The 18475-nt window shown below is 45.9% G+C and overlaps 1 protein-coding gene across 1 annotated transcript; it reads left to right on the top strand.

The window, feature by feature from the left end:
* Nucleotides 1-1057: 1057 nt before the first annotated feature.
* APOD (apolipoprotein D) lies at nucleotides 1058-17942 on the top strand. Its single transcript, XM_034999864.1, has 5 exons — nucleotides 1058-1295; nucleotides 4966-5105; nucleotides 10496-10617; nucleotides 14029-14117; nucleotides 17441-17942. The coding sequence occupies exons 2-5, from the start codon at nucleotides 4986-4988 to the stop codon at nucleotides 17674-17676; spliced, it is 567 nt and encodes a 188-aa protein (XP_034855755.1). The 5' UTR covers nucleotides 1058-1295; nucleotides 4966-4985; the 3' UTR covers nucleotides 17677-17942.
* The last annotated feature ends 533 nt before the right edge of the window (nucleotides 17943-18475 follow it).

Below are 18475 nucleotides of genomic sequence, written 5' to 3'. Positions count from 1 at the left end.
TATAATTTCAGGTAAAGCTGTAACAAGGATATAATAAAGCGGGCAAAGTAGTAGTGACAAGAGCACTATTTTTCAAAGGTCAGGAAGGCCTTTTAAAGGAAGTAACATTTGAGCAAGGACGCGGGAGGAGAGAGGGCAAGAGCCAGCAGGGCACTGAGGGACCCAGCAAGTCAGGGCCTGAACGGAAATCAGAACTTCTGTTCTATCTCACAGGGTCTGCTATGTCAAGGATTCGCTTTGGTTGCTGTTGTTGTTATTTTCATGTGCATAAGGCCTAGTGCTATAAATTTCTCTCTATTGCTTAGAAATTGGAGAATGCATTTTATTTGGGAATTGAAGTCTCCTACAAAGGTACTGTCTTATCTACGTGCCCCTAAAAACACCTCCTGCCTTATCACGAAGGCACAGAATCTAAGTCCTAAGATTCAAAGCTGCTCATTCCACCGAGAGGGATGAGGCCCAGCCCCATCTCTGTGGAATGAGCGACTTAAGTCCACTTCTACCCCAGGCAGGAAGAGGCCACGGAGAATATGCAGCTGGGAGGGGATGAGCCGTCAGGAGCGAGAAGCTGCGCAAGATACACCTTTGGCATTCTCAGCTCTTAGCCCCAGCTCTTTCCCAACTGGTCATCTCCCCTGTACGCTGAGCTCTGGCAGAGACAGAAATGACAGTCCCTACCTCACCGTGGGGAGCCCGAGACTCAGAGAAGTGGGTGGCTTCCCCAGGATCACAAAAAAAGCCACCTGTAATTCTTAACTTTCACCCTGTTGCCTGAGCCACATTCCAGGCCAGAGACCACATGGGGTGGAATTCATGCTCCGTGTCAGGAAATGAGATTGTTGATTTTTCATTTACACAAAAATGAAAAATAAATACCAGATGCTCGAAAACATGTTGCAACTCATCTTGCTGGAACTTAAAAGTGCATTCTGACTGAGAAAATTAAATTAGAAAACCCACAGAGCAAAAAAGATGTTTTGAAAGAAATGCACTTTGTCTTTCTCCCTCTCTCACATCCACACACACACAGTATCTCATTGTTTCTTTTGCAGGGAGCAGCTGTGAAGGAAATTGGGGGAGGGAAATGGACAAAACATCCCATCTCTGTGTTTGGTACAGAGCTAAGCTTTTAGGCCAGCCTTCCTGAGCTGGAGGGGGTGTGGCAGGCATTAAAAGTAAACATCAATGACCCTATGAAGCTTATAAAATAGCTTGGGAGAAGCCAGTCAACAAGAGAACGAATCCTAAATTGGATGAGTTTGCATGTGGAAACTGCCTTCATCTTGACAAAAAAGGTACGTACTGTGGTTTTAATTTTCATTTATGATGAATGATGCTTGAACTAGAGGCAGTCTTGGCTTTTCACTGCCCCCTTTTCGGCTAAAAATAGTAACTAACAGGATGGAGGGTTTGTACCAGCTGCTTGGCAAATTTGGTCTCATTTTTCCTCAAGCACCCTTACAAGGTAGATACTATTCATGCCATTTTCAGACGATGCAGCTGAGGTTCCACTATCCCAAACCACAAGTCTAAGAGAAGACTGCCAACAGATACCAGACTGGGGTGCCAACCCCATGTTGACTCATCTCCAAGTCTTCTGCTTGCACAGGGCACCCTCTTGCATGCTATACAGACAAGAAGAAAATCTTCCCTACACCAATACTGGACTAGATGAGTTCTCGGGGAGTTGTCATCCACCGGTGTGCTACAGTAAAATTAACTGGAAAGTGAGCTAGAATTAATCCTGTGAATAGGAAATGCATTTAACAATATGATACAAACCTGTTTTCTTCAGAAGACATATTTTCTTGTTAGATTCAATAGCTAAATGGGTTTTTTAGACCCATTTACTTGTGGAAATGTATTTTGTTTTATCACGTGAAATCTAAAAATCTAGTCCTTAATGATCGGCAGCTCTTTGAAAGCAGGGACCATGTCCTCACTAATACTCAGGTGTTAAGAGAACAGGCTCCGAGGAGACCTGGTGTGAGTAAGCTCTGGCTTCAGAGCTTCGCGGGAAGTAACCTGGGCTCATTAACAGCATTGAGGGCAAAGAGAATGTCAATGCAGGACCCTAACAGGTAGGGTATGGTGGTGATACAGTGTGGGGCCCACTCAATATACTGAGGCCAGGGCTTCTCCATGGGGAAGTTCAGTGAGTGTGAGTATACTCAAGAGGTATCAGTTCACAGAGTCAGTGCTGGTCCAGGGTGGGTGCACCATAACCTTAGCGGAATTATTATGAAATAATTTAATATTCAGTTAAAAGAGCATTTAAATTATATTTATTTTTAAAATATGTAAACTCCCCTCATTAAGACAGTCTTCCTATTAGTATTAGAAGATGATGCAAACATACAGGTCACACATAGCCAAGTTCACAGGTATATGTTAATAATGTGACTTACCTCTGATGCGGGATGGGGCCGAGGCCCCAGAGGGAGGGCCTCAGGCCCATCGCCAAGAGGGTTCTTGCCCTTGCACGGGGAAGAATTCAAGGGCAAGCCATTGAGAGAAAGGGACAAAGATTTATTAAGTATAGAAGAAAGCAGCTACCTCACAAAGTAGCAGTCTCTCCTTCCAACTGAGGAAGAGGACTCCCCTTTGCCTCTAATAAAGGATTTTATACGGTTTTTTAAATTAGCTAACCATATAGGGAGGGGCTCACTCTTTAACTTTGGGTTTATCATTTACATTGGGTGGTGTGTTTTTCCATTGTTTTAGGATCATGAAATTACCTGCAGGGAGCAATTTTAAGAATGTCGGACCTTTGTGGCTTTTACTGCCGGAGGGGTCTTGTGGTCTTCTGTGAGTCGGATCTTGTTAACTCTTTTTACGACCTGCCGACTTTTAGGTTAAAGGGTCAGCCTAAAGCCGAAATGGCTTTACTTTGCTCCTCTTGTCTCCGAGCCCTCTCCCTCCTGCCTCCCCTTCAGAAGGTGCTCGAGAAGTGTGGCGTGAACTAGAATGGGAGGGGCCTGGAAAAGAAACTGTGGATGCCATCAACCCTTTCTCTCTACAAAAAGTTTTAACCATAGGAATAAAACTACGGCAAGAAAGAAGCATCTTTGGAAAAGATGCGAGCAAGGGTAAGAATTAGCTCTGAAATCCTCCTACAGAGCTAAAGCACATGTTTCAGCCCACAATAGAACATTTTTTAATATTTGTCAGAGTAAGACAGGGAACTGGCTTTTGGTGTAACTGTCACTTGGTGAAATGAGGCTCATCAAGGTTGCAGAGAGAGGTGTTTATGGAAAGCCACCAAAGGCGGTGTACAGAAGGCAGCATGATTCAAGGTCGCTGCAGGACGGACAGTTAGTTGGCAACGGCCCCCGAGTCCCAGCTCTCTGCCCCTTCTGGCCCTCAGCTTCCCATGTGTAGGGGGCTTGGAGGGTGGGTAAAGGACCTCTCAAGTCCTACCAGTTTGGGGGACCCTGTAGAATGTGCATAATGTGTGACCATCCTTTGAGGTTAGATCTTCTGGGCAAGGCACTGAGCTTGGAGCCTACTGAGGGCCAAGAGTAGAGCTCCATGGTTCTAAGAATTTCTTGGAGATGGATGCAAATTTGTGTCAGTTCAGGCAATTCCATCATCTCCCAAAAGGTTAAAAGACAGGTGTTGTTTACGTGGTGGTAGGAGCTGATGGGAGATGGATTCTCAGAGAAGGTGGGGTCCTACCACCGACTTGGCTTGCTCAAGGGAGTCTCAACCACCACCCCGCCACCACCATCCCCGGCTGGCAGCTTTACTCATTATGTAACTGTTCCTTTGAAAACGGAGCAACGAAACCTCCAGAAGAAAAGCTATCGATTATTAAAGGTTATTTGGAGGTTTAACCATAATAAAGTGGTTATAATTAATCCTGTTATGACACCTCCTTTTAAGTGCTCAGATCTGAGAACATTTTGCTTGCATTGATTCAGTCCTCTCCTTTGCAGGGAGAAAGGCAAAGAGCTGGAAATAGCTCCTGTGGAGCCACAGTCAAGTGGCAGGCAAGAAGCAGGGAAGGGCGCTTGGGCCAAAATGCCCGTTGCCAGCTGCTGGCCCGCCTCTAGCTAAATGCACATCTGTGTCCCTGTCTATTCAACTAAAAAAAAAAATAATAAATGCACATCTATGGAAGATATCCCCAACAGAGGTCCAAAGAGAAATTCAGGAAATAACTATTTGTTTCTGCTTTTCATGCTAACAACAACTAGCATTTATAAAGCATTTTCTCTGTGTCACATACCACCCTAAATGCTCTCTCTGTAGCATCTCATTTAATTCTCGCAAAACTTCATGAGGTTGGTATGGTTGTTATTCCCACTTAATAGACCAGGAAGCTAAAGTGTGAACTGGACACAGTTATACTTAGTATGTGGCAAAGCCCGCATTCAGACCCATTCGGGGTGACCGTGGGGTTCCCAGCACGCGGCTGCCTGTTCAGGTCTCAGGCTTACTCCTGAGTTGGTAAACAGCCCCCCAAGATGGGGTAGGGGTGTGGGGTGTGGATCAGGGAGGCATTTCTCTTACGACTCTCATAAGACACTAAATGTCATGCACGATTTATGTTCATCTTTTTTCTCTTGCATGGTTCACTCAATAGCTTCCACCTCCCCCTTTGCCTGCCCCCACCCCACACTGTTTCTCTCCGTCAACAAGTCTGGACTGTGCCTGACATTGCCAGGTTCTGGGAGTGTCCCTCCTTGAAAAATGCATACTTGGGAGGGAGCAGTTGCAAAATAAATCCAACGAGCTCCAACACCAGGCAGAGTGTGCTCTCCTGGAGGGACAAAAGGTCTGGAGAGGCTCCCGGGGGCGGAAGGGCTCACAGCACCATTGACTCAGGTGACCCTGCAGCGTGACTGTTGCAAAGGCTTAGGGGAAGGTCCCCAAAGAGGTCCCCAGAAATTATCCCCTGGTGACTGCGTGTCCTCGGGAGGCCCAGAACGACCAGAGCTGCTTTGTTTCTCTGAACCCCAGGTTCCATCCTCAGCCCCAAGATGGTGAGGGAGCTGCTGCTTTCCGTGCTGGTCGGCCTCTTCAGTGCTGTGGACGGACAAGCCTTCCACCTTGGGAAATGCCCGAGCCCTCCAGTGCAGAAGGATTTTGATGTGAACAAGGTGCGGTAAAAGGCTAACCTCCTATTGGTTTGAATAACCACCCTCTAGGCTTCAGTGTGAGTATTCTGCTTTGAGTCCCACAGCAAGCCTTGGGGTAGGTACTTATCCTATTGGGGGATCCCCCAAAGCAGACTCTGAGGCAAGAACTGGGGAGCAGAGGGTTTGGGGAAGATGATCCCAGGAAGCACCGTGGGCATGTGGGGAAGGGACAGAGAAGCAGGACAGCAATAAAGGATGCATTTCTCGACAGTAACACTGTTAACAACAGGGTTCCGTCCTGCTGGGGATCCTCTGAGGAAATGTGTAGAATGCTCCTCAGATTGTCGCACGGAGGGATGTGAGCGGGCTGTGGGTATTCCCGTGGTGCTGGCAAGGCCTTCCGGCAGAGGGGGAGGCATGGGCTCAAGGTGGGTAGCTGGCGGTGTGTGGGAATTGTCCACGGTGGCCGAGGTGAACCCAGCTAGGCTGAGAGGACATGGGGCAGTTAGTTCATGGGCAGCAGCTGTTCCGGAGCTATTATCCGCATTCTACGGATGAAGAAGCTCAATGTCACACAGCTCATCACTGACCCAGGTCACCCGGCTAATCACTGCAGAGTGGGATTCAAAACCAGGCTTCGCCACTGGGCAGGACAGCCACGGATTCCTCACGCAGGGCCTAGAAGAAGACAGAACTCCCCCAAGAGGCTTTTTTGTTCCCTGCGCTAAAAAGATACCAATATAACCAGATCCCCCATATGTGGTTTTTCTTTGTGGGATCAGGCCCAGCCTTACTGTGCATATGTGTACATATATACACGCAGGGAACTGCCGAGGCAGCGACTGGGTAACACGAAATGGCTCCCGTTGCTGCGAACTCATGCCTAGAATCTCCCTCTTCAGACATTTTCTCCTTAGCGGAAACTTTGGATCTTTTTTTTAAGAGGCTGCACTCATGATGGGTAACATTAAAATTGTTGCCAGTCACTCCCTCCTCAGTGTGAATGAGTGTTGGGACCTCTCAGGGGACGGAGTAGGTAGAGGAGTGAGGGAAGAGAGCTCAGAGCCCGGGGGCTGTGGGGAAGGAGCACCATCAATAGAGAGTCACAGAGGGGAGGGAGGAAGGAGACACATAGTACAGTTTACATTGACTTACTCCAAAACTATTACAGGCTGGTCCCTTTATTGAGGTAACCCTGCTAAGCCACAGGAGACTTTCCAGAAAAAATCCAGGGAATTTGAATTATATTTCAATTTGGGGGTAAAAAATCCCAAGACACTTTGAAAATTATAGTTGATCTGTATTTACAAAAGTCTTTTGAAGAATAAAGCGGGATGTTTAAAAAAGTTTTATTGGAATATAATTCATATACCATATCAGTTCACTTTCAATGTTTTAATTTTTTTTGTATAATCGCAGAGTTATGAAACCATCACCACAATCAATTTTAGAGTATTTTCATCATCCCTACACATAAACAGTCACTCTCCATTTCCCCCTCGCCCCTCCCTGCCCCAGGCAACCTGTCTCTATGAATTTGCTTATTCTGGACATTTCATAGACGTGGAATCATACAATGTGTGGTCTTTTGTGACTGACTCCTTTTACTCAGCATAGTATTTTCAAGGCTCATCCATAGTGTACTATGTATCCGTACTTCATTTCTTTTCATTGGCAAATAATATTCTACTGCATAGATAATGCCACATGTTATTTATCTGTTCATCATTTGGGTTGTTTACACTTTCAACTATCAGGAATAATGCTGCTATAAGCATTCATGTACACGGTTTTTGTGTGTTTATTTTTGTGGGAGTTTTTTTGGGGACATATATTTTCAGTTCTCCTGGGCATATACCTAGGAGGAGAATTGCTAGGTCAGACGGTAACTCCACGTTAACTTTTTTGAGAAACTGCCAGACTGTTTTCCAAAAGAACTGCATCACCATTTTACAGTCCCACCAGCAGTGTCTGACACCAATTTCTCCGTATCTTTGCCCACACTTGTTATTGCCATCTTTTTTGATTATAGTCCTTAAAATTTTAGTGGGCACGAAGTGGAATCTCATTGTGGTCTTGATTTGCATTTCTCTGATGGTTAATGACGTTGAGCATCTTTTCATGTGTTTATTGTCCATTTGTCTATCTTCTTTGGAGAAATGTCTGAGTCCTTTGCCCATCTTTTACTTGGGTTATTTATCTTTTAATTATTGAGCTGAGAGTTCTTTATATGTTTAGATACAAGCCTCTTATCAGATATTGGATGTGCAAATATTTCCCACGTCCTGTGGATTGTCTTTTCACTTTATTGATGTGAAACTTTGATATTGGATATTCAGTTGTCCCAGAACTCTTTGTTGAAAAGACTATTCTTTCCCCATCAAATAATCTTGGCATCTTTGTTGAAAATCAATTGGCCATATATATGCAAGAGTTTTTTTGGACTCTCAATTCTATTCTATTGTTCTATACGTCTATCCTTATGCCAGTGCTATACAGTGTTGATTACTATAGCTTTGTAGTAAGTTTTGAAATTAGAATATTTGAGGCCTCCAGTTTTGTTCTTCTGACTATTCTGGGTCCTTTACATTTCCATACGACTTTTAGGATCTGTCAATTTCTGCAAAAAAGCAGAGTTGTTTGTATTTCTCTTTTATAAATACTGCACTGAATCTAGATCAGTCTGGAGAATATTGTCATCTTAATAATTTTAAGCCTTCTAATCCATGAACATAGGTTATCTTTCCATTTACTCTTGGGTCTTCTCTAATTTCTTTCAACAACGTTTTGTATTTTTCAGAGTATAAGGTTTGCGTTTTTTGGTTAAATTTATTCATAAGTATTTTATTCTTTTGATGCTATTGTAAATGGAATTTTCATAATTTACAGTATTCAGTGTAAGTGTAGAAAGCTATTTGATTTCTGTATATTGATCTTGTATCATTTAACCTAGCTGATTTCATTTATTAGTTCTAATAGTTTTTGTGTGTGTCGATTCCTTAGGATTTTCTATTACAAAATCATGTTATCTGCAAATAAAGGGAGTTTTACTTCTTCCTTTCCAGGATTCTTTTTTCTTTTCTTTTCTTTTCTTTTTTTTTTTTTTGAGAGAGAGAGCGCACGTGTGTGCACAAGCAGGGAGGGGCAGAGGGAAAGGGAGAAGATCCCAAGCAGGCTCCACAATCCGGGTTCAATCCCACAACCCCAAGATCATGATCCGAGCCAAAATCAAGAGTCGGAAGCCCAACCGGCTGAGCCACCTCCAAGATTCTTTTTACACGTTGCATTCTTCTTATGTGGATAGAGAAACAGACCCAAAACCATGAAAGGGCTTTCGCAAAAATATTATAAAATTATAGGGGAGCATGACATGAAAAGCAATCTTCCACCTCTGAGTTTCCTCTTTTCTGGAAAATCATGCTTCCTCAGTTTTAATTGTGGAGCACTAAAGTCACCTTAACAATAATAGAACTATTTTAAATGATCTGTATAAAATGGAGCTTTTTTTGAGGATGCCTAGGAAACCAAATGACCTCTAACCTTATTTTTGGGTGCTTTAAATGAATGTCAATTTCAGTGGTTTTAAATGAAAGATATGCTTTAATAAATGAGTGGAACTTTATGTCATAAACGTGGGTATATATTTGAGCAAACAGCCATGTGACTGGAGCAATACTGCCCCCTGTTTGCAGTACACTCTCAGTTCAAAGTCTGACTTTTTTGAAGGTGAGGGCATCTCTGATTTTCCTTTGTTGAATAATACATTTTTAAATTTCTAAAATACTTTGAATTAATATTTTGACTAAGTAAATATATCCACATGGTTCAAAATTCTAAATGTACCAAAGAACATTCGATGAAAAGTTTTTCTCCTACCCCTGTTTCCTTCCTACCTCAGTTTCCCTCCCTAGTAGCAGCCAGTAAAAACAGTTCATTGTGTATCTTTTGGGAGATAATGTATACATCCACATATACATACATAAATGCAGTAGGCAGAATGATGTACACACCCTGATCCCTGGAACCTGTGAATATGCTACTTTCCACGGGAAGGGGGATTTTGCCGATGTGATGAAAGTTATAAACTTGGAGATGGCAAGAGTGGCCCGGTTTATCCAGTGGGCCCAGTCTAATCACTGAAGGCAGAGAACCTTCCCTAGCTGTGGTCAGAGAGGCGTGATGATGGAACAAGAATCAGAGAGGTGCAATGTGAGAAGGATCTCTCCCGCTTTTGCTGGCTCTGAACATGGAGGAAGGGGTTCACCAACCAAGGAATATGGGTGGCCTCTAGAACTTGGACAAGGCAAAAAGACAGAGTTCTTTAGAGCCTCTAGAAAGGAACACAGCCCTGCCAACACCTTGATTTTAACCCAGCTCACTTGATGTACAGAACTGTGATGAACAGAACTGTGAGACCATAAATTTGAGTTGTAAGCTTGTGGTAATTTGTTACAGCAGCAATAGAAAATGAATATAATAACCTTTCCCCCCATTTTTCCATATACTCCGTTTTTCACCCAGCTCTTTTTCCATTGAATGTATCTTGGAGATAATTGCATATGATTCCTTTAAGAGAGGGTGTATAACATTCCATTGTATGAATGTGCCATCATTTATGGACTCAGGTCCCCTACTAATGCTCACTTAGACTCTAGTTTCCTGTCTAGTTCTTACATATAGTACCACAACAAATAACCTCATATACGCACTATATGCATTTTCAGCTTTGCTAGATAATTGCCAAATTACCCCCCATGAAGGTTGTAAATTGGAGTAGTCTCCATGCAAGGCAATGCATGGAAGCATGAAAACACCTGTCTCCCCTCACCCTCACCCACTCCGTTGCACACTTCCTTTAAGGCTGACTCTGTGCACGAAGGTATGAACTGAGACCAAGCCCCCAGTGGAAGTGGATGATACCAGTCTTCTAACTCCTGATCACCTGCCAAAAGCCTTTGTGACCAGCTCCCTGTCCGGGGTCATATGAGGAGAATTCAACCAACTCTGGAGGCCCAGTCCCCCACAGTGAACATATCTGACTTTGCACACAATTCAAAGATGCCTCGTAGAATCACAAAATATTTGAGGTGGCACCTTACATCACCTGGACTGCTCCCTCTCTTTTACAGAGTCTAGAATTTCACATAGATTTTGGCTGGAGGGGCAACTGACAGCGTATCTAAATAAAGAGCACTTTAGGAATAAGATGTGCCATTCGACCAATGCCTGCACATCCGATTCACTTACTCTCCTTTGAATCAATATCTTGCTCAGTTGATGTTGTGAACAATGCAGCCCATTTTGCTTGGTTTCCCCGGGAAAGGGCTCTGCTCTAAAAGACAACAATAGGGAAGAGTTTGCAGGTCCCCAGAGAGCCACAGGGTTTTCTCTGCTTATTGTTATCTCTGCAGTATCTTGGACGATGGTACGAAATTGAGAAGATCCCAGTGAGCTTTGAGAAGGGAAGCTGCATCCAAGCCAACTACTCGCTAATGGAAAACGGAAACATCAAAGTGGTAAACCAGGAGTTGAGGTGAGCGGCTGTGGTTTCACAAGCAACACAGCCCGGAGCCAGCCTGCAGATGGCTGTCCTGGGATGACCGGGTGTCCTTGCAGTCTGGTTCGGGGGGATGCCGATGTGGCTGGGTCTGCACTCCCGCTCACAGCACGTCCTGAGATGACAACTTTGGGCAGGCGGGATCGCGGGGACTAGAAGCCACTCATTTACTTGCAAGACTACTTGCTGAACATCTTGCTGTATCGTGTACTCCTTGTGAGTACTATGTTACTGTTGTATGTGTACTCCCTGTGAAAGGCACTAGGGACTCAACAGGAATCCAGACTGCGGGGTTCCTGCTCTCATTGCGAAATAGATACTCTCATAGCAAAGGACAGGGGCGACCTTCTCATCTGATCTCCAAACCAAGAGAGAAGCCCTTGTACATTATCTACTGACAGAGGACATCCAGCTCTGCTTGAATCCTTCCAGGAACTGATGGGTGCTCATCGCCTTCCATGACAATTTATTCCATCTCCAGGCAGCTTTGACTATTACAGACATAGTCCCACTCTAGTTTATGTGAACAGGATAGTCTGTAGAAGTCTACTTTTGGCTTCTTTTTTTTTTTATACACTTTTTTTTTTTTAAGATTTTTATTTATTTATTCATGAGAGACAGAGACAGAGAGAGAGAGGCAGAGGGAGAAGCAGGCTCCCAAGGAGCAGGAAGCCCGATGCGGGACTCGATCCCAGGACCCTGAGATCATGACCCGAGCCGAAGGCAGACGCTTAACCATCCGAGCCACCCAGGCGCCCCTTACTGAGGCCTTCTAATGATTTCTATTTGATACAAAAATTCATACTTTAGAAAGCACACATAAACTTTAAAAAAGCCCCAGAAAGTGCTCCTAGCCACCTTCCATCAACAAAGATAAGAGCAACAATAAATGATAGTAACAAATATTAAGCATTTCCTATGTGCAAGGCACTATTCTGTATGCGTATGTATACACGTGTGGACCTCTATGTATGTACATGTAAATGAACATACGTATTCATTTAATCCCCACAGCGACCCTGGGGTAGGGACTATACAATCCCCACAGCAACCCTGGAGTAGGGACTATTATTAACCCCACTTTTCTTGATGAGAAAAACTGAAGTACAGAGAGGTAATGTGCCCAAGGGCCACACAGCTTATAAGCAACAACGCTGAGATTCAAGCCCGGGGAGAAGTGAAATGGGGAAGAGGACAGAGGACACATGAAAGGAAGGTTGGGGATGAGGGGTTGTCCTTCCTGTTCCCTACAGGATCTGAGAACTGTGTTCAACTCCAAGAAAACAACCACACCCCAGCCTGGAATTTACTCAGGCTCCCAGACGCTTTGTGTGGCCATCCTCTTATCCACTAAGCTTCCTGTGAGCCAAGACACAGTGGGGTGACTCCCTGGCCCTGCATACATCGTAGAAACAAAGTAAAAACCTTAAGGGCCTGTAAAGAGACAACCAGCTTATTTTAGAGCCCAGGAAGGGCTACAAGGATTGGGAGGCAGGCGCCCATCTAAAGTTGCGATGACCTCATTTCAAATATTTTGTCCCATTCCGTGGCCAAGAGTCAGACAATGACACAGATCCCCAAACCCATGAGAGTCTTTGGACTGTCCTGTGGAGCTGGCAGGGAGTCCTCTTGAACTGTGTCCTGAGTATTAGGTTGCTCCGCATGCAGGGTCACGTCTGTTTAAAATACAAGGGCACACGGAGAAAGGTTTGCTGGTTCAGGGAGGGGTGTGGTTTTCCTTTCGGGACACTGCAGGATGGGCGGAGACGCAGTGCCCAGTCTCAGCAAGCTGCTCTTAGCCAGGGTCAGGGGATTTGAGAGCTAGAGCAGTTGGCACCGGGCTCGGAGCTGAAGGGCTCGGGCTTGGGAGTTAGGCTGCCCCGTTTCAAATCCTGGTTGTCAAATACTAACGATGTGATCTTCAGTGAGTTATGATCATTCTCGAAGCCTCTGTTTCCTCTCTGTAAAATGGAAATAATCATAGAACCTCCCTCCACAGGGCTTTGTGAGCGTTTGGATGAGGTAACACGTGTAAATCACTTAGTGTTTGGTGTGGAGTAATCATTTAATAAATACAGCCTATTCCGTTAATCTGGAGCTACCCTTGAAAATACAAGTGTATTTTTTCCATGAACAAAGTGTGAGTTTATGATCAGAGACTGGTGTTTTGAAAACTGTTCTGGACAAAACATAAATGATGAAGGAAGGGGGGAAAGTCTGTTGAGAGGAGTCTGGTTTGTTGCTAAGCAACTGTATGCAAATGAAAAGGGACCATCTTCCTGTCTTCCCAGCTGAGTTCCAGGGGACAGCGCTGGGCCTGGTCTCCAGCCCTACTTGATGACAGACTCTGCATCCAGCAGCGTCAGAGTACATTTGCCATCCGTCCTTACCTGTTGCTTATTGTCTGGTTTCTGGGACATCGATCGCCAGTCACCATAGCTTACCGACTTTCTAACACACGCAATTGCTCTAGTTTTAGTTTGCCCCTTGAGGAGTGGTGAATGGGCTGGTCCTCCGTCAGCTTCCTCGGAAGAGCACTGTGATGTGTGAGCACCCTCCTTCGGTGCATCCCTAGGCCTTTTCCCTGTCCCCGAGGTCCCCGGGGTCGTAGCACGTCACTCGGAAATGGAGTCAGCTCCCTTCAGAAGAGTGAAAGTACTTCATCCAATCTAAGACCATCACTTTTAAGACACACCACCATTTTATAAACCACTAAGAAAGAAATGACCAGTTGTATGTGTAAGGTGGCATTCGGTGTAAGATGTGCGTTTCTTCACATTTAACTAAGTTTCTGAGAATCACAAATGTTTCCTCGCTGCTGTTTTACCTGAGTTGTGTCAAAACCTCCTGCACTCAGTCAGAAGCTTTGCAGGACTGGCTAGGGGTCTCAGAGCTCAGGCGTATGAACGCCTTTATGGGACTGATGTCCCTGAGGCCCCAAGAGCAGGGAAAGCTTTCAGATCTCCAGACTTCTAGTAATCACAGCAGTCCTTGTTTTTTTCCTTTGGTTCATTCTCATTTTTAAAGAAGCGAATCTTCTTAGTGTATTAGGTTGTTTTGTTTGTTTGTTTTTCTCTTCTCTTTTACTCCCACCCCTCTGGAGACTGAGAGCAGGAAATGGCCTTGCAGGACTCGAAAAACAGGCCTAACGGGCAAGGGCCTAACATATTATCTGGTCCTGGAGCATTTCAGTTGTTGCTTCTTATCACTCCAAGGCCATCTTCCTCCGCTTGGTCTGAGACAGTGACAAAGGAAACGGGACAGAGCCTTCCTAACCATCAATCACAGTCTTAGTGTCCTGGTCCTTTAGTGTTACACATCTTGCCTTTCATTGATTTTTGGCTTCCAATGAGTTAAGGTGTTTTGTTTTGTTTTAACTCATTACAGATCTGATGGAACCGTGAACCAAATTGAAGGTGAAGCCACCCAGGGCAACCTTACCGAGCCTGCCAAGCTGGGAGTTAAGTTCTTCTGGTGTAAGTATTCACTACCCTCAGGAGGTTTCAGGGATAGGATGTATGCAAACTGAAAGCTAGAGCCTTTTCTACCTAGAATGGTAAGTCAGAGCCCCGGGCAGGAACACTCCTGTCACATCTGGGTGTCACCTGTAGTGACTTAATACATATGTATTTGTTGAGCACCTGCTACTTGCCAAGCTCGGGGCTAGGCACCGAAGATGCGATGATGAGCCAGACAGCGCTGGCCCTTGTCCCCGAGGGGCTTACACCCCAGTGTGGATACTGACAAGTACCCAGGCAGTTTACAGTAAAACTACCATGTTTCAATAGAGGAAGCACAGACAACAGCGCAAGGGCATGAGCAGTAGGAGACCCAATCCTGTCATGTTTCCCAGAGGGGATGGAGGCCCAAAAAATTAGTACTTAGTAGTAGTTAGTAGTGGTGTTATTAGCAGAACAATTGATATGTGCAAAAGCTTGGAAGCAAGAGATGACAAGAGTGATGGTAACTTTGAGCCCTGGCTCTGTCTGCCACTTTGTCGCCACACCGTGGCATTCCCTGAGGGATATTTGATCATGGGCATTTGCCCTCTGAGCTCTGGCCTAACTGAGGAATGGACCCAGGCAACAGAGAAAGCACCAAATATTCGTTTTACTGTTGATACCGACACGGGAGAAGCCAGCTCAGAAATGTGAGACTTCCTAATGCCCAGATTGCTCGAGGGTCCCTCTCCCCACACAGGAGGCAGACACTGAAGTCACAGCTGCAAGAGGAACCCCTCCTCCCACCCCCCATCAAAGCCCTGCAGGGGGGCAGAGAGGAAGTTCTTAGTTTATACACCAAGATAGGAAGGCTGGGAGATGAAAAGAGTTCTGCCTGCACATGGGACCACGGGCAATTAACGTCACCTCTGTGCCCGGTAGCGTAAAGGTAAAAGAGATGGCACATGCTCTGTAAGCTGCAAGGGGCTTCATACATGTCAGTTTCTCTTGTTTATTTTCACAAATAAGATAGTCAAAGTGCAGAAAAGCTAGGTGATGGAGGCAAGGTCACTGGACTAATTAGAGGCCGACTTGGGACCAAAACCTGGGACTCCCAACTCCCCAGAGGGATGGGGATGGGAGGCAAGGCCAAATATCATGTGCATGACCTTCCGAAGGAAGCCCGGAACAGGAGCTCGAAGAGGCAGGAGCTGCCGGCGGGGCAAGCAGAGGAGGAAGAGATTTACTCTGGTGGAGGGGTCAGATGTTTGCACTGGGTCTTCCAGGGTGTGGGGGACATTATGGGGGAAAGGCTGTCCCAAGTGCAGGAATGGCAGGAGGAAAGGCCTGCAGAGAGAAGCCCAGAGGATGGGCAGGTATGTGGAGCACAAGACTGGGCAGAGCCTCAAAAGCCATGTTCATGGGTTGGAGTGTCTTCCATAAGCAGTAGGAGGTTGTCAGAGTTTCCTAATAAAGAGACAGGGCAATTTTCTTTGTTTTTTTATTTTATTTATTTATTTTTTTAAGATTTTATTTATTTATTTGAGAGAGAATGAGAGAGAGCACATGAGAGGGGGGAGGGTCAGAGGGAGAAGCAGACCCGATGCGGGACTCGATCCCGGGACTCCAGGATCATGACCTGAGCTGAAGGCAGTCGCTTAACCAACTGAGCTACCCAGGCGCCCGACAGGGCAATTTTCTTTGCTGAGAGGAAATGTCTGGGTAAATGTGTCTTGAGGGCTAGACCCTGTGGGAGGAAGACAGCCTGTGAACGCCTGGCTGTGTGCAGGTGGGGCAGGATGCCGTTGCCAGAAGAGGTTGGAAGACATATTGCCCCCCCGGCTACTCAGAGCTGCAGAGTTCTCGGTCCAGCCGGGAACACACAAAGCAGTGGAAATTCACGGATAGCAGATATCTGATGAATACAAGCTCTCATGGGTGAGCCCGGCAGGCCGGCACCAACAGGGCTAGAAAGGTAAGTCAGAAACGGCACTCAGTGTGGGCCTCATAGCCTTGTACAGGCTTCTTTCCACCAGGAGTCCTTCCGTTTTCATATTTATAAACAGGTAGAAAGTCAGAGAGAAGAGGGACCTTGTTGGGTGGTCAGCCGGACTAGCCCTGTTGTGTTATTTTCGTGCCCAGCTGGGCCCTTGATGGCCAGCCAAGCTCTGACCTCTCACACTCAGCCTCCTTTGTGCAGCTTCTCATGGTCATTCACGAGGGTTGAGTTCTGGTTTGACTTGGCAAACAGAGGGATTATTTTTGAGCGGAGGAGGTGGGATGCTTGAAACCCAGGAAAGCAAACCACACACGACGGCATACGTGTCCAAATCTTTTGTTCTTATGGGCTCAGCACACAGCTTTCTCCCATGTGGGTTCATTTTCCACTTAACTTTAACAAGGTGGGCTATGACTTTTCCTTGCCTTGGACCATGGCTGTGGAGGTAAGTTCATAGAGGAAGTTTCTGGATTCAGACGGAGAAGGTAAATCCTCCCTCTCTTTTCATAAGGACCCTTTAATGCTGAGCTTTTGATACTATGCAGATGTCAATCAATGAATCTTTATATGCCCCTTATGAGGAAGAGTTTATAACCTGTTACCACGTGATTTACCATATTCTTAAGAACAGAGGAACTTTTGAAGGTCACACAGAAAGAAAAACAAACAAATCAACATTAGTCCTTAATTCCCTCCCCAGGCAGGTTCTAGAGGAAGCTGGGAAGCACAGACTTGGAAAGCCTGGGGCCGCTGACCTCACATCCTCTTTTTTTCTTAAGATTTTATTTATTTATTTGTCAGAGAGAGAGAGCACAAGCAGGGGGAGCTGCAGGCAGAGGGAGAAACAGATTCCCCGCTGAGCGGGGAGCCCGATGTGGGACTCGATCCCAGCACCCTGGGATCATGACCTGAGCTGAAGGCAGATGCTTGACTGACTGCGCCATCCAGGCGCCGCTGACCTCGCATTCTTGACTCCACTTATCTAAGTGGTACCCGCATTTGTACTAGTGCTAAGAGCAGCCTGTTAGCTTAGGGGGTCCAGCAGAACCCCCCATTACCATCACCTTCTGCAGACCGACCTGCTCCCAGGGAGGGAGGATCCAGAATGATGGCTCTGAGCTCTGGCTGCACACTGGAATCTCAGGGGAGCCTTCAAGAGTCCCAACCACCTCCACATCAGAATCTGGGCAGGCCTGGAGGGAGGTGGCCTAGGATTTTTCGAAGCTCCCATAAGATTCCCACATGAAGCCAGAGTTAAGAAGCACTCATGTAGAAGAACTAGGACCCTGGTTTCCAGGGTCCTGGAGATGAAGGTTCTCTTGCCCTGGCCCTCTTAACTCCGCGCTCCTCTGGTTCTCAGTGATGCCGTCGGCTCCATACTGGGTCCTGGCCACCGACTACGAGAACTACGCCCTCGTGTACTCCTGCACCACAATCGTCTGGCTTTTTCACATGGATCATGTTTGGATCTTGGGGAGAAACCCTTATCTCCCTCCAGAAACGGTGACCTATCTAAAAGATATCCTGACCTCTAATGATATTGACATCGAGAAAATGACTATCACAGATCAGGTGAATTGCCCCGAGTCACTGTGAGAGGCTCTAAGGGAACCTGCATTCACTCCGTGTTACTTCTTTTGCTTTGCTTCCCCCTCCTCACTCCATGCCCCCCACCCCCCCATAAAGACAAACCAACCACAGCAAATGGATGCAAACACCAGAAGGGAAATTTGACAGCAGGAGCCCGTGGAGAGAAAGTCAAGGAAAGTTGGCCCAAACACCTAGCCATGTACCAGTCTGTGACCTTGCCAGTCTAATAATAAACTTGTTGCTGACCTGCTGTGCTCACAGTAGATTCTGAATTGATTTTTGTGGGGTCTTAATTACAAGCTTATGTTTGGAGATCTTTGAACAGTTCTGTTAAAAGAAACGAAGCAGTGCACAGTTTAAAGGTAACAATCCTGTTTCTGGAAGGGGAAAGCTGGTAGCAAAGGCCTATGGAGGGTGGCCTGAATCCAGGTGTCTCCATCCTGCAGTGGGCACTCCTTTAGGGGGAATCATTTGCATTTTTTTAGTCTCTCAGAGGCAGTTTCTTTGAAGTATTTACTTTCTCATCAGGAGGTCCTCAGAGTCAGGCTAACGTAGGGGACCATCTTGGGGTCTGTGCAGGGGAGAATCGATAAGGGAGAAGATGATGGGGATTTTTTTTTAAGAAAATAATTTTGGGGGGTCTTGCATTCAACTGATATTTACTGAGGGCCAACTGCTTTCCAGGCACTGAACCCTTGTCATCCCACAGAAGCTCCCAGACCAGCCAGGGAGACTAACAAGTATAGATGCAAATACAGTCCAAGCTGAGGAGTCCAGAGGTAGCAGCATGCGGAGGGAACTGTGG

Source organism: Mirounga leonina, unplaced genomic scaffold (genome assembly GCF_011800145.1).
Source record: "Mirounga leonina isolate KUSES-001 unplaced genomic scaffold, KU_Mleo_1.0 Mir_115, whole genome shotgun sequence".
NCBI classification, from domain to species: Eukaryota; Metazoa; Chordata; class Mammalia; order Carnivora; family Phocidae; genus Mirounga; species Mirounga leonina.
This window is presented reverse-complemented; position numbering and strand designations above follow the sequence as displayed.

Bases quoted from the DNA above. Each gene is read 5' to 3' on its own strand.
- APOD (XM_034999864.1), top strand. From the start codon at position 4,986: ATGGTGAGGGAGCTGCTGCTTTCCGTGCTGGTCGGCCTCTTCAGTGCT. The intron at 10,618-14,028 runs GTGAGCGGCTGT...AACTCATTACAG, and splicing joins GTGGTAAACCAGGAGTTGAG to ATCTGATGGAACCGTGAACC. The intron at 14,118-17,440 runs GTAAGTATTCAC...TCTGGTTCTCAG, and splicing joins GGGAGTTAAGTTCTTCTGGT to TGATGCCGTCGGCTCCATAC.